At 40.9% G+C, this 14,432-nt stretch overlaps 1 protein-coding gene across 1 annotated transcript in view; it reads left to right on the top strand.

Moving 5' to 3' along the window:
• The window catches only part of LOC311250846 (sodium/potassium/calcium exchanger 3-like), a 73,480-nt gene that overhangs the window by 44,087 nt on the left and 14,961 nt on the right, over positions 1-14,432 (top strand). Inside the window, exons 3-6 of the mRNA XM_084342942.1 lie at positions 152-228; positions 12,321-12,395; positions 12,867-12,951; positions 13,594-13,697. Of these exons, the coding sequence (XP_084199068.1) occupies positions 152-228; positions 12,321-12,395; positions 12,867-12,951; positions 13,594-13,697 (341 nt within the window). The remainder of the gene's footprint in view (positions 1-151; positions 229-12,320; positions 12,396-12,866; positions 12,952-13,593; positions 13,698-14,432) is intronic.

The following is a 14,432-nucleotide window of genomic DNA, read 5'->3' as shown; positions in this document are numbered from 1 at the left end:
TCTTTGTCCTTACTCATGAATTTGATGGGTTTCTGTGCTCTCTGCTGGGCATTGGAAAAATGTTCCCTGTAAACACACACAAACATATACAGTGCACACACTCATATACTGCAAATGAACCGTTGTAACCATATGTGTCTGTCTCTTTCAGCCCTGCACGAGTTCCCTACAGACCTGTTCACACACAAAGAGAGAACAGAAGGAGCTGTGGCCCTGCACGTCCTGTGTGTAAGTCTACCTTTCCCTACACATTTCTGTATTATTGTGTGTGTGTGTGTGTGTGTGTGTGTGTGTGTGTGTGTGTGTGTGTGTGTGTGTGTGTGTGTGTGTTGGTGTTGTGTGTATGTGTGTGTGCGTGCATGCGCACATTTTTGTTACCTATTGGGAACCTTTTCTAGCATAAACACTAGGGGTCGGCCGATATGTTTTTTTTAGGCCAGATACCGATTATTAGTTATCAAGGAGGTCGATTACCAATATTTGGAGCCGATATGCGTTTACAGTAAATACGAACATTTTAGTATCAAAATTTAGAATATGAGAAACTTCCAACTCCAACACAAAGATTAGACTTAAATGTTGCAGCAGGTTAAGGGGGAGCTCATATTCATTTATGTTATACTGCTGGATAGCTTGATCTAGAACAGTACATCAACTTATTAGTTGATTTTTATTTTATATTAATCTGAATCCGCAAAGTAACTAGTAACTAGTTAACAATACATTTAGTGAAGTAAAAAGTACAATATTTGCCTCTATAATGTAGCGAATAGTATAGTAAAAGTATAGAGTATAAAGTAGCAGAAAATGGAAATACTCAAAGTACTAGTCAAGTACCTCAAAACTGTACTTGTACTGTATTTGAGTAAATGTACGTAGTTATTCCACCACTGGGTTTAACAGAGACCTTATATGCAGTTCTGTTCTGTCTAACAGTAATATCCTGCAGCTCTCTGACAGTCAGAGACAGCCTCAGGAGACACTTCAGTAACATTGCTACAGTTAACTTGTTGAGACTTGAGAGTATGACCGGCTCTGGTGAGTGCAAGAAATAACCTGAAAACCTATCATTGTTTTGCAAGTCAGCAGTTATCACTAATGTAACAACAAAGTGCACACTCTTCAGTGTAGAGCAGGGGTCTCAAACTCAAATGAGCTAGGGGCCCCTGCTGTTGTTGTAATCTCGTAGGAGGGCCACTCCAAAGTTCCAGTACTATAAGAAAGCGCAATATTTCTGAAAATGTAGAGTTATTTCTATCATTAATAGAATGATACTAAAATGCAAACACCATTTTGTATATTTTTTTTATTCTTAACAAAACTTTTGTTAACTTATTAACTTATTTAAAGTTTTTGTTTAAGTAAACCTTGCACTGAACTAACACATAAAAATCCCTGAACAGATTTGTACTTTATGTATTGCCAGACACTTGGCAGCGCCGCTGCTCACACAACTGAGCCACATTTACCCTGATGGAGGTCACAGTTGAAACCCTAAGTACAGCTTCAAGATGGGCATCAGTAAGCCTGGACCCTCATAGTCAAGAACAGTTTCTCACACAGATATGTGCTTCCAAAAAGGCACATTACCCGACTCAACACTATGGACAGTTTTGGGGAAGGATAGAGGGAGTCCCCTCAGAAATTGTCCAGTCATGTCGTCTTTTCCTTGTGTCTCTCTGAATTTAGTTTTTAGCTCGCTGTTGCACTGCAAGTCAATACGTTCCATCTGCAACACACTTGGGACACTCTCCACATCAGCTGAGAAGGGCTCTGCAAACAGCTGGAAAGTGTCACAGTGTGCCTTAGAGTCAGCAAAATGCTCATCAAACTTCTGCTGTAGGTTTTCAATAGCAGAGGCGTATTCATCACCACTGAATGCTGTGCCCTCTTCTGCAAGAGATCTGCATGTTGTGAAATGACTGAGGTTGTTTGCAGACAGCTGAGTTTTGCACAGTCTCAGTTTTGCTTTCACACTTTCATAAGCTGCTGTGATAAGCTGACCAGGGCCCTGAAGCTTCAGGTCAAGGATGTTCAGCTTAAAGAACCCGAGCAGCTTCAGGTTAAGGATGTTCAGCTTCTGTGTTATGTCCACTAGGAATGCAAGATCCATGATCCTTTTGGATCATCAAGTTCAGGAAAATCCATTCTGCCATCTTCCATGATGTTTTTCACCTCTGCTCTTAACTCAAAAAATCTCTTCAAGACAGTTCCCTCTCTGAGCCAGCACACCTCAGTAAAGTAAAGTACATCACCATATGCTGACTGGATTTCTTCTAAAACAGCCCGGAACTGGCAGTGCTGTAAACTCCTGGACCTGATGTAATTGTTATATTTCTGGACAACAGGCATGGCATGTTCAGATTTCAAGCATTTGCTGCACAGTGCCTGTTGAGAACAACTGCCAGCTCTACATTTTCCTCCTCTAACTTTCTTTGTTTCGGCGCTACCAGTCTGTATTTTTTGTTGCCTGTCATTGACAGGGCTCCAGCAGTGGTAATGTCTACCAGTCTGTTCCACGGCAAACCAGCCCGCTCAGTTGCACTCGCAGCTGCTGAAATATATCCTCAGCTGTGGTACAGCCATGCATTACACACCAACTCAGCAACTCTTCTGTCACTTCGGATTTGTAATTAATGCCACTGATGAAAATGGCTAGCTGTGCATTGTCAGTACGGTCTGTGCTTTCATCAAGCGTCACAGAGATGGCAGTGAAACTTTGGCTGTTGTCCCGTAACTGTTTATAAATCAGTTGATAACTCGTTCATCCGTTCTGCCACTGTGTTTGCCAATAGTTTGTTGAACAAGCTCTTCTTTTCTTGGCATAGAATATACGTAAGTGATGTGCAACATGCAGTCCTTCAGTGAATGGCTTTCCCGCTTTGCTGATAAATTCACTCACCACATAACTTGCTTCAACTGCAGCATCAGCGTCCTTCACTTCATGGAAAAGACCTTGTTGAGACGATAGTCCTCTATGTAGCTGTGTGGCTCGTTTTTTCCTCTAATCTCCCTGGTACTTCTCATATTGTTCTCCATGTTTTGTCGAGTAATGATGCTTGAGATTATATTCCTTTAGAACGGCAAGTTTTTCCTTGCATATCAGGCAGATAGCATTTTCACTGAACTGTCTGTGTTCACCATCCACTTTTCTTTTCGGTTTGGAAAGAGACGTCTTTGGTTTTCATAGCCTAGCTGAATATGTTGTCAAGTCCCTGGATAAGTTCAGCTTCCTAATTGATGAGAGCACATTGACATCCAATAAAAACTGCCTCATTGTTTACATCCCTATCCCATTCCAAAATCAGGCCCGTAATTTTTCTTTTCAAACTTACTGAGCTGGAAACTGGAACCAGTGAGACAATCTGCAACACACAGCTACAATGTTACTATGAGCAAGGAATTAATGAAGATATTCTGCGGGCTTGGCTGCTCAGATTCAGTATGGATGGAGCTTCTGTCATCATGGGAAGATACAGGGGGTCAGCTACACTGATGCGAGAGAGAACCAACTCCGACCTGGTGATAATTCACTGCATGAACCACAAGCTAGAACTTGCCGTCCAAGAAACAGTCGAGAAAATGCACTCAAGCAAGTCACTTCCAGATTTTCATTGACTCACTGTATGCATTCTTTTCTCAAAGTCCCAAACACGTGAGAACTAGAAGAGAAGGCTACAGAGTTTGGTGTCCCTGCAAGAAGGGTAGGAAAAGTATTCGACGTTCGCGGGCTGTCATCCTAATGCTTGTCAGTGACAGGTTTGTGAGAGAGCCACCCAGTACTGGTTAAACTGTTTCAGAACCTGCCTGAAAACAACACACGGTCGACCAAGGAGAAAGCAAAATGCGCAGGAAATGACTGTGCAAATGACTAATTGGCTGTTCGTTTTGAAGATGACTTGTGTGGAAGATCCCCTAGAAACCCTGAAGGCCTTGTCTCTGTTTCCACAAAGAAGGGATGCTATGGCAATCACAGCAAAAGCAGAAGTTGACGTCGCGCTGATATCCTTAAAGTCCACTATTAAAAAGGATGCCAGAACCCGTACCTTCAAGGGAGTGAAGTGAAACACAACTCAAGAAGTCTGAGGAGTTTTGATCAAACATCTTTCCGGCACTAACAGAAAGCATCACGCAGAGACTGGTGGGTGCGAATGATGCTGCTGCAGAGCTGAATCCTAACACCTGGCCCTCTGAAGAAGACAATGCCCTGTTCTGAGTCCTTCAGATTTGCTGCCCCCGCCTACAAAAGACCTGTACTGTTGCAAAAGGACTTCAGAGAGTACAAACACCAAGGCAGCATAGATGAGCAGCTTCAAAAATTGATGTCTACAGTCTCGACACTTCCCGTGTCCACAGCAGAATGCGAAAGAGGATTTAGTGCGATGAACGCTATCCTGACAGACGAGAGGAACAGGGTGATGGGGGAGACACTGAATAGCCCTTTCTTCAGATATGGGTCAGAGAAGGGCGACACGCTGTTGGTGATGCTGACACGGGGAGAAGGTAAAAATTTTAGAATATAATTACTGTTGAATACAAGAATATAAATTATATTCTAAAATCTAACAGTAAGTATATTACAATTACTGTCGGCAATCGGGAGAATTAAATGCTAATACAGATAATCGGCAAAATGCTTGATATCGTCGGCGATAATCAGCCAGGCAGATAATTGGTCAACCCCTAATAAAACCTGACCATGTCAGGACCATAAATCCTCATGGTGAGAAAAGATCAGTCCTGTGGAAAAATGTGATTATCTGAGGTCCTGGTTCAGGGATGATAAGGTATGAATTGTGGTTAGGTTAAGGTTAGGCTGTACATATGAATAGAAGTCACGTCCTAACAAGATGAGCTGGGCAAACCTCTGTGTGTGTGGAAAACAAACAACCAAAAAAACACATTCATGTACGTTCATACATAGGGTAGGGTATCGTTAAATGGTCTGCGATACAGGTATTGGTATGGATACCTTGAGGTCGATACAGGCTCCTGAACTATACTTTTTTCATAACCAATTTTGATAAAAACATTTCAACAAAAATTACATTACACATAACCGTGGTGAGCCCGTCTCTGGGAGAAACCTTGTGTTTTTCCTGCATGTCTGGTGACAGCCAATCACCAGCACTATAACATCTTGTGTAGGACCTGAAAAACAAAGTTTAGAACTTGAACTTCATAGCATTAAAATAGTATAAATGTGAGCCTCCACCTGTGGCTACTGCCCTTTGATATTAATTAGACTCCTACCAACCTGATCATTTTCTTGCTCGTCTACAGGTTAAAATATAAATGATAGATGCCTTATAAAATCAAATCATAAAACATCTCAAAACCTTCAAAATACTTCTCCAAAGTAATGATATATTCAAAAACGAAACAAACAACAGAGCAAATATCATGTGGTTTATGTCATCTGTTTTATGCTGCACTGGTTGCAGCGTATGGTCTTGATTCAGGGATGTTGATTTGAACAGTGGATTAGTTCCTGCTGTCCTTTTCTCCTTGAGTCTCATGTGATCACAAGTGAAGCTGCCGTGAGCTGATTCCACTCTCCCATCAGTCAGAGATCATCATTGATCATGTATGTTTCTGGTTTTGGATTCAGCTTGGAGCCAGAAAACTGAAAAACACTTGTGTAAGAGTTTCAGCTGTGAATTTTAATATCAAAGTGTTTTACTTCCAACTGCTTTTCTCTTGATAGCTGCACTGCTGACGCCCCTCCAATTCAGCACAGCTCATTAATACTGCTGGCATCATCACTTCTCAGAAAAACAAAACACAAAAGCAAACACAACTCAAAATTTAAGGACTTCCTTGTCTGTTTGCAACATAAAACATGCACACATGTGTTCAATCACAGCTACAGGAAACTTGAGATAGTGATGATGTTTTCCCTCAACCTCAAACCTGAATCAAGATTAAACAGTTATCAGGATTACATGTGAGCTTTGTGTTTGCCTTGAATTAACACATGCCTCTTTACCTCAGTGACTGTCAGCCTGGTGTTCTTCACACACAAACACACACGCATGCACACACACACACACACACACACACACACACACACACACACACACACACACACACACACACACACACACACACACACACACACTCCTTAAGCCACTTAGTGTGTGGGCTCTCATGATGTTCAGCTCAGCCTCACCTGCCTTTCAGAAACAGGAAATAGAAGAACTCTTGCAAAAGGTAAAATGTGACTCAGTGCTGAGCACAAAAGCAAAAAGGAATATTCACTCTCCATGCCAATTTTGCTGTAAGCAGAACTTTGAAAGGCTTTGTTATTACAAAGTGTAAAAATATTCATGCCTTTCCTTTGTTCATTTATACCCTATCAGTCTGTCATCACCACCTGACATTTTCTCTCTTGATCATCGCAATCTGTCTTTCATCTCAGCCCGGTCTCTTCTCCTCTCCGTGCTTTGTGTTGTATGTATTCAAGATTCAGGATTCAAGATTCATTTATTTGTCCCATTAGAGATTTGCCTTGGAAAAGGCTGCCACATAAAAATACATATAGTACATATAGACACAAGACATAAGTGCATAACACAAGTGCAAACACTACATTGAGTGCCAAATCATTCCACCCCTCCCCTTGTCATACCCTCGCCTAATGGTCTGAGTTGAGGAGATTCACTGATATAGGGATGAATGAGTTTTTATATCTGTTGAGGTATCTCCTCTTATATCTAATTGGGACCCTATAATGTCGACCTGAAGGGAGCAGCTCATATTGAGAGTATAGGACATGTGAAGGGTCAGTAGTAATCTTCTTTGCCTGTCTGACTACTCCTTCCTCAAAGAGTTGTTGGAGGGTTGGATGCTCCATCACCCCCACTTTCAATGCTGTGCGGTCTAGTCTGTTAAATTCTGATTTCAGCTTCACTGACAGATCCAAAACCAAGCTGCCATTCCATATCTTAGTATGCTCTCTATCACTGCATGATGAAATACCATCAATATCTTCTGTTCAACTCCAAACACCCAGAGTCTTCATGAAAAATAAAGTCACTGTTGGATAATACTGCACACAGAATTCACGTGGACATCCCAGGACAGATTAGAGTCAATATGTACCCCCAAGTATTTGTAAGAATGAACCTGAGTGATACAAGCATTATGGACCCATAGTAAAGAGTGATCTCCTAGATGACCTGGATCAAAAATAGTTTCCTCTGCTTTTTTAACAATGAGATGACGGTCGTCACACCATTGTACAAACTTTTTAACCTCTGAGCTATGAACTGAAATGTCGGTGTCTGTGTCCATTAGTCCCAAGATAGCATAGTCATCAGAAAACTTGATGATAAAAATGCTGGGATGACTTCTTGTACAATCATTTGCCACCCCCACCTGCTAAGAGTGGATGGCCTTCATCCTACTGGAGTCGGCGCTGCTGTTTTTTTAGGTTTGACACTAGGGATATAGCACTCATCAAGTCGATTAGATAGCCTGCTAGTGATACAGTTAGTGCTGGTGTGGAGTCTACTAGCCTAGTTAATATGGCTAGTCAGGGAAAAAGTGCAGAATACCAGACTGAGACAGCTGAGTTTACAACACTGACACTGTCTCCTTCCTTTGCCACTCTTTCACTGAGTCATCCGCTAAATGTGTAAATCACAATAATCTAATTTGGATCTCCACCTCTGACTGTGGGGAAATGTCTCAGCAAGCACCTTACACAACATCATACATAACATTGTAACATTACATAACAAAATACCAAAGCTAATCACAGCTGCATCCCGTCATCCCTATCTGCTTAGGCCAACAAAACATGCTATTACTAAAAAGGTACCTTGTTCCAGTTAACATTACCGTTACTGTTATCTACCATAAGCTCCACTGAAAAGCCTATCGCTGAAAACTGCAGCTCCAATGAGCTTAAAAACGATCAAACTTGGCTTCATTAATATTAGATATTTGTCCACTAAAGCCTTGCTGATTAATGATTTGATTGTTGACATTAGCTGGACATGATTGGCTTATGTGAAACATGGCTGAAACCAAATATTTTTCTGCCATTAAATGAAGCGTCCCCTCCTGACTATAACTATGTCCATGTTGCTCGGGCCTCTAAACAGGGTGGAGGTGTTGCTCTAATCTACAAATCTATTTTCAGTTTAACCTCCAACCACGATATTAAATTTACTTCATTTGAGGCTCTGGCTTTAAAACCATCTTCATCAAGTAGTAAAAGCCTTGTCCAGGGAACTGGACGAAGAATTTGGTGAATTTATTGCAGATCTTGTCACTCGTTCAGATAAGATCTTAATTAGTGGGGATTTCAATATCCACTTAAATAAGCTTTCTGACCCCCTAAGTAAAGCTTTTCTGGCACTTCCTGATATTTCTGGCTTCATTCAGCTTGTTCATGAACTGACTCACTCCAGTGGAAACACTCTGGACTTGATCCTCTCCCATGGGATAGATGTGTCAGCCCTGAATGTCACTTCTGTCTCTTCTGCAGTGTCAGACCACTTTCTTATTACATTTGAAGCGTCATTAGCCTGTCCTTGTACTGGTGACACAAATATTTGTACTTCTCGTCATATCATCCAGGCAATCTTAGCGACACTCAGTGAAAAATTGCCTGGGGTCTTGGCTCCTTAGGCGACAGTGACGGAACCTTTTGAAAACTTAACTAATGATTGATTCTAACCTTGATTCTGTTGCACCGGTCTCTACCAAGACAAGATGATCAAAGAAGTCTACACCCTGGTTTACAAATCAAACCTGAGATCTCAAGCAGGCCTGCAGGGAAATGGAACGTGCATGGTGAAAATCTAAATTGAAAGTTTTCTATCTTGCATGGTGTGATAGTGTACTTAATTATAAGCATACAGCATATTTATCTGGCCTAATATGCAATAATTAATTAATAAACTTACTCAAAAAACACAGTCTGTGAGCTGTGCACCCTTTATTGCAAATTATTTGTTAGATTCCTTTTGCAATAAAATTGATGACATTCGAATCAAAATGATCTCTTCCTATCTCTGGCTTCCTTGGCAAAGTTGATTTATTCACACTTGGTCTTAGCTTAACATTTTTGAAAGTATCTCTCTCGAGACATTGTCTAAACCGTTCTTAACTTCAAAACCAACTACCTGCCTCCTGGACCCCTTACCGGCAAAACTGTTTAAGGATCTTTGGCCATCACTGGAACCTACAATGTTAAATAGTGTACATTTATCACTCATGGCCAGTGCTGTCCCTGCTAGTTTTAAGTCTGCTGTGGTTAAACCTCTACTTAAGACACTACATCTTGACCCAGGATCACTAAATAATTATAAACCAGTGTCCAACCTTCCCTTCTTCTCTAAAGTCTTGGAAAGAGTTGTGTCCCAGCAACTTTCAGGCTACCTACTTAATAATAATCTTCTTGAACCTTTTTCACTGAAACTGCACTTGCTAAAGTGGTAAATGACATTCTACTGACTATGGACCCAAACTCTACCTCAGTGCTTCTGTAACTGGATCTCAGCACTGCATTTGATATGATAGATCATGGCATACTGTCAGACCGACTTGAGAGTCAATTTGGCATCTCTGGCCTGGCTTTGCTTGGCTAAAGACTTACCTATCGGAGACAACACAATACATTTATTGCAAAAATTACTACTTCAATATTTACTGATGTGAAGTATGGAGTTCCCTAGGGCTCTGTTCTCTGCCCTTTGCTTTTCTATTTATATATTTCACATCTTGGCCAAATTATTCATAGCTATGGAGTACATTTCCACTGCTATGCGGACAATATTCAGCTGTATGTGCCCATAAAACCTGAAGTTAATTCTCAAATCACATATTAGAGACCTGCTTGTATGAAGAAATGGATGTCAGAAATCATTTAACTTATATTATATAATTACTTAGATATTCTGTTTTCAATTCAATTTGTAAATTGGGATTTTGTTGATCTATTTTGTACTGGCAACATCTATTGCATGTCTGTCCGTCCTGGGAGAGGGATCCCTCCTCTGTGGCTTTTCCTGAAGTTTCTTCTTCTTTTTTTTTCTCCTTGTTTAAAGGTTTTTTTTCTCAACATGGAAAGTTTTTTCTCACTCAAATCGAGGGTCTAAGGACAGAGGATGTCGTTCACTGTACAGATTGTAAAGCCCACTGAAGCAATGTGGTTGTGATTTTGGGCTATATAAATAAAATTGATTTGATTTTGATGATCAGATTTGGACAGCAGTGGTTTGGCTTCAGCTGTATATGTTGATGAAGGTTCTCAGTCATTGAGGTCATGGTGAGTCTAAGTGCTGTATTGAGGCAACTGGACGTGTTTCAGGTTCTTGAAGACGTTTCACCTCTCATCCAAGAGGCTTCTTCAGTTCTAACTAACTGGAGGGGAGTTGCAGGCTTTTAAACTCTGTGTGGGAGTGTCCTTACAGAGTCGACATATATGAGGTCTGAGTTTCAGAGTCGTTAGGGCCACTTGTGGGTTGTTGATCCAACCGGCCTTCATGTGGGTTGTTAAGACTCGGTGAGCCCAGGTGTGAATGGTTGTTAAGCTGTCTGGGGAGGCAATTCAGTACTGCATTGTAGCTGGGTGATCGATAGTGTCGTAGGCCACCTCCTCTGTTCAAAGACCGTTGTTGTCTCTTGGATGAGAGGTGAAACGTCTTCAAGAAACTGAAACAAGTCCAGTTGCCTACGATACAGCACTTAGAACCCTGGCTGTATATGTGTTCTGGATATTTCCATAGCATTTGTCAAGTATTTTACTGTTCCTAGTGTCACATTTAACATACAGTAATTAGAGACATTTCAAGTTTACATTGATTGAAGTCCCCCAAGATTAACATGGGAGCATCAGGTGTACATTGCAGCTGTCTATGCACGTAGTCCACCACTCGAACGGCAGGTCTCCCTGCATTTCCACTGGGCAGCACATAAACAGAGCATATCACAATGTTCCCAAACTCCCTAGAGAGGTAAAACGGCCTGAGAGTCAAGCATAAAGCTCAACGTGAGGGTTAGAGGTGGTTTCTTGTGTAGTGTAATGTCTGCACTATTCGTCCTTGATGTAAACACAGACTCCACCCCCCTCCTCTTACCCGACTCGTTGCTCCTGTCAGAGCAGATCAGATCACTCACTCGTTCAACTCAACAAGTGAGGGATGTCCAGGTGCAGCCAAGTCTCTGTGCTACCATGACACATGATTCACTGTACTCGGTTCAGTGATGGCAAGGGTTGTCTGTTCTCTGGAGCTCCTCACCTGCCCCTCCGCTCCAATGCTTCTCCCCATTCTTGAGCCAGTTGTATCGCCATCGTCTGGGTACTTTGTAATTCCTCTTGCAGGTTGTCCAGAAGCTTTAATCTTCCGCTGCTTGTGTTTTGCAGAGACAGGAGTATTTACCTGTCATAAACATGCACTTCAAGGTAACCGTATGCGAAAAGCAGCAAAATCAGTCCGGCATAGAGGAATCTCCAAAAAATCTCCATCATGTAGTGTTACATAAGATTAACACAAACAAACATAATCAGGGACGTTTTAATGGCTCAATCACGATTATGCAGCAGCAGAGCAGCGCCATGGGAAGCCTAGTTCCTGTGTGTCTGAATCAGGTATTATGATGTGATACCATGAAAAGGTGTGTGCAGTGGGTGTTCCCAAGGGTCAGTGTTAAGCCCATTATTGTTGTTGTGCATGTAAATGATACAGTTGTATTTATTTCCATGGTCTCCAGAACATTAACATTGAGGTTATTCACGTATGGTACAAATCTTATTTTGTTTGACTTTTGTAGTGTCATTCCATGTCAGACATCGTGTTGCTTGTCAGTTCCATGTATTTCAGCAGGTGAATAAGAAAAAGCCATATACATAACCTCCCCTCCTAAGCCTTTTCAATGCCACTATGTTTAAAAAGTGAAAACTAACTTCCCTGTTTAAAAATGTAAAAAGTGTGGTCCCACAGTTATGTTTTTCATGAATTTTTAATGACACATCCGTTAATGTACTGCATTTGCATGGCATCAGATCTGAATCTTTTGCCCTCAAATATCAGACTCACTGTTTCATTTACATTTAAATTTAATGTAGCATTTAGAGCAGAGAGGTGCACTTTCTGTACCATTCAGGGTACATACAGATATCTGTCCTTAATAGCAGGGGAAATATCAACTGATAAATCACAGCTGGCTGTACTTTTAATGTTGCAGCTGGAACCCATCTCATCATGGACTTTTCACCCTATGGTATCATATGTATAAATCACATCACGCAAAAACTTCATGCTTGACTGATCTCTGTAATATTTATCACTCTCTCTCTCTCGCAGACCATTTACATGTTCTGTGCCCTGGCCCTCGTCTGTGATGACTATTTTGTCCCCTCTCTGGAGAAGCTGTGTGAGGTATGTACATGAGCTATTAATGGTCCTAAAATAAAAATCTTAAATATTTCTTCAGAAAAATAGGTTTTAGTTATTAAGAGATTTACACTCAAAAACGCTCGCATGGGATTATAGTACACTGCTGCATATCAAACATAACAAAACACAACATCATCCAGTAACACAACTATAAATCAAACAGTAAGACATTGATTATGAAATCATATATGACTCTAGATGATGTCAGGTACTATATGTCTATCTGCAAAAGCTCAAACACTTTACAAATACCATACACAGAAAGGAAGAAACTGCTTTTTTCCTTGTCTCCCATGAGTACATGGGACATTTTGTATTGCGATTGGGCGATTATCTTGATTTTTAGTATAATCAGCCACGGGTCAAGGGGTTCTGCTGTGTATTATCTTTTTAAAGCTGGGACATCCTGTTCCAATATGATCTTTTTATATGTCTCTTACTTCCTTCTCACAGCGTCTCAATCTCAGTGAGGATGTAGCAGGTGCCACATTCATGGCCGCCGGCAGCTCAGCCCCTGAGCTGTTCACATCCATCATAGGTAACCACCACAAGCACTTCTTTACAGAACACATGCCGTAGCACTGTAGCTGCATTAGGGAGGAGGCATGCATTCCTTTTAATGAATGCTGAACAACAAAGCTTTTACTCAAAGGCACGTGCAGTAGGCAAACATGGCTTTGCATATACTGAATCACATTAGAATCACATTAAAGTGGTCTCATGTAATGAACACTAGAGAATTGCTGGTGATGAATAAAGGCCATGTGTTTTTTTTTTACTTTATCATGGTTATAAATAAAAATGTAATTACACATAGGGCCTTAACAGATTCAACTTTATTCTGATTGGTATGGACAAATTATTTTCCATGTGTGCTCTTGCATGTGTATATTTGTTTGTGTGTGTGTGTGTGTGTGAGAGAGAGGGAAATCCATGGCCGAGTCATTTACATATGTTTTGACAGTTGTGTGACATCTGTTTGTCAACACTGCAGATGCCGTGCTGCAACTGGAAATGTCAAGTAGTGTACAAAACATCATCTGTGCTCTCTATGGAGTCCTAATGCTGTGTGTGTGTGTCTGTGTGTCTGTGTGTGTGTGTGTGTGTGTGTGTGTGTGTGTGTGTGTGTGTGTGTGTGTGTGTGCGTGTGTGTGCCTGTGCTTGCTCACTCTCTCCCTAGGGGTGTTCATCACTAAAGGTGACGTGGGTGTGGGGACCATTGTGGGATCAGCTGTCTTCAACATCCTCTGCATCATCGGTGTGTGTGGCTTCTTTGCCGGGCAGGTATGATGTCATAGCAGCGTTACACTGTTGCAGCTGACCTGATGGCATTTTCACAGAGTCTGACCAACAGCCTAATGTCCCCTTTAAATAAACACAAAGTGCTCATGCATACATGCATATTTTTATGCAAAAATATGCAGGACAAAGGACACGGTGTATTTTTTTATTTCATAGTGAACCTACTTACATCATACATGTAAAACAAAACAGAAATATATTTACGGTAACACCCCCCCTCCATTCCAGTTCCATCAACCCAACATTAACAACAATTAAAAAATCATTACAAATAAATACAGACAAATTAAATGCCCAGTCAATGCTCTGTAACAAAAACAAAAGCAAGTCCCCTGCAACACAAAAGATCTCCCTAATGCTAAAGCAAAGCTTAAAAAACAAACAAAAAAAGGAGAGTATGTAGGTCATTGCTTTCCTTCATAATAAACAATCTTGATATACAGTATATGATAGAATATTTGGTAGAAAATGAGTCAATCAAGGTCTTTCCAATCTCTTGTGGAATGTGATTAAAGAAAGGATTCCATATTTGACTAAATTTCATTTCATTGCCACTCAGGGCCGTAGGCAGCCTTTTCAGGGGAAAAAAATCAGTGTACTGTATATTGCAGTTGTCCTTTATTGTAAAAAACTGGCACTATGCACATGAGTCTTAAAATTCAAACTTCTTGTATATGTATCAAACCACACTCAAGATGGAAAAACTCTAAGCACAAT

The sequence above is a fragment of the Pagrus pagrus genome (assembly GCF_965226575.1).
Source record: "Pagrus pagrus genome assembly, chromosome: 2".
Lineage (NCBI taxonomy): Eukaryota > Metazoa > Chordata > Actinopteri > Spariformes > Sparidae > Pagrus > Pagrus pagrus.
The sequence above is the reverse complement of the archived record's forward strand: the minus strand, read 5'-3'. Positions and strand labels throughout refer to the sequence as shown.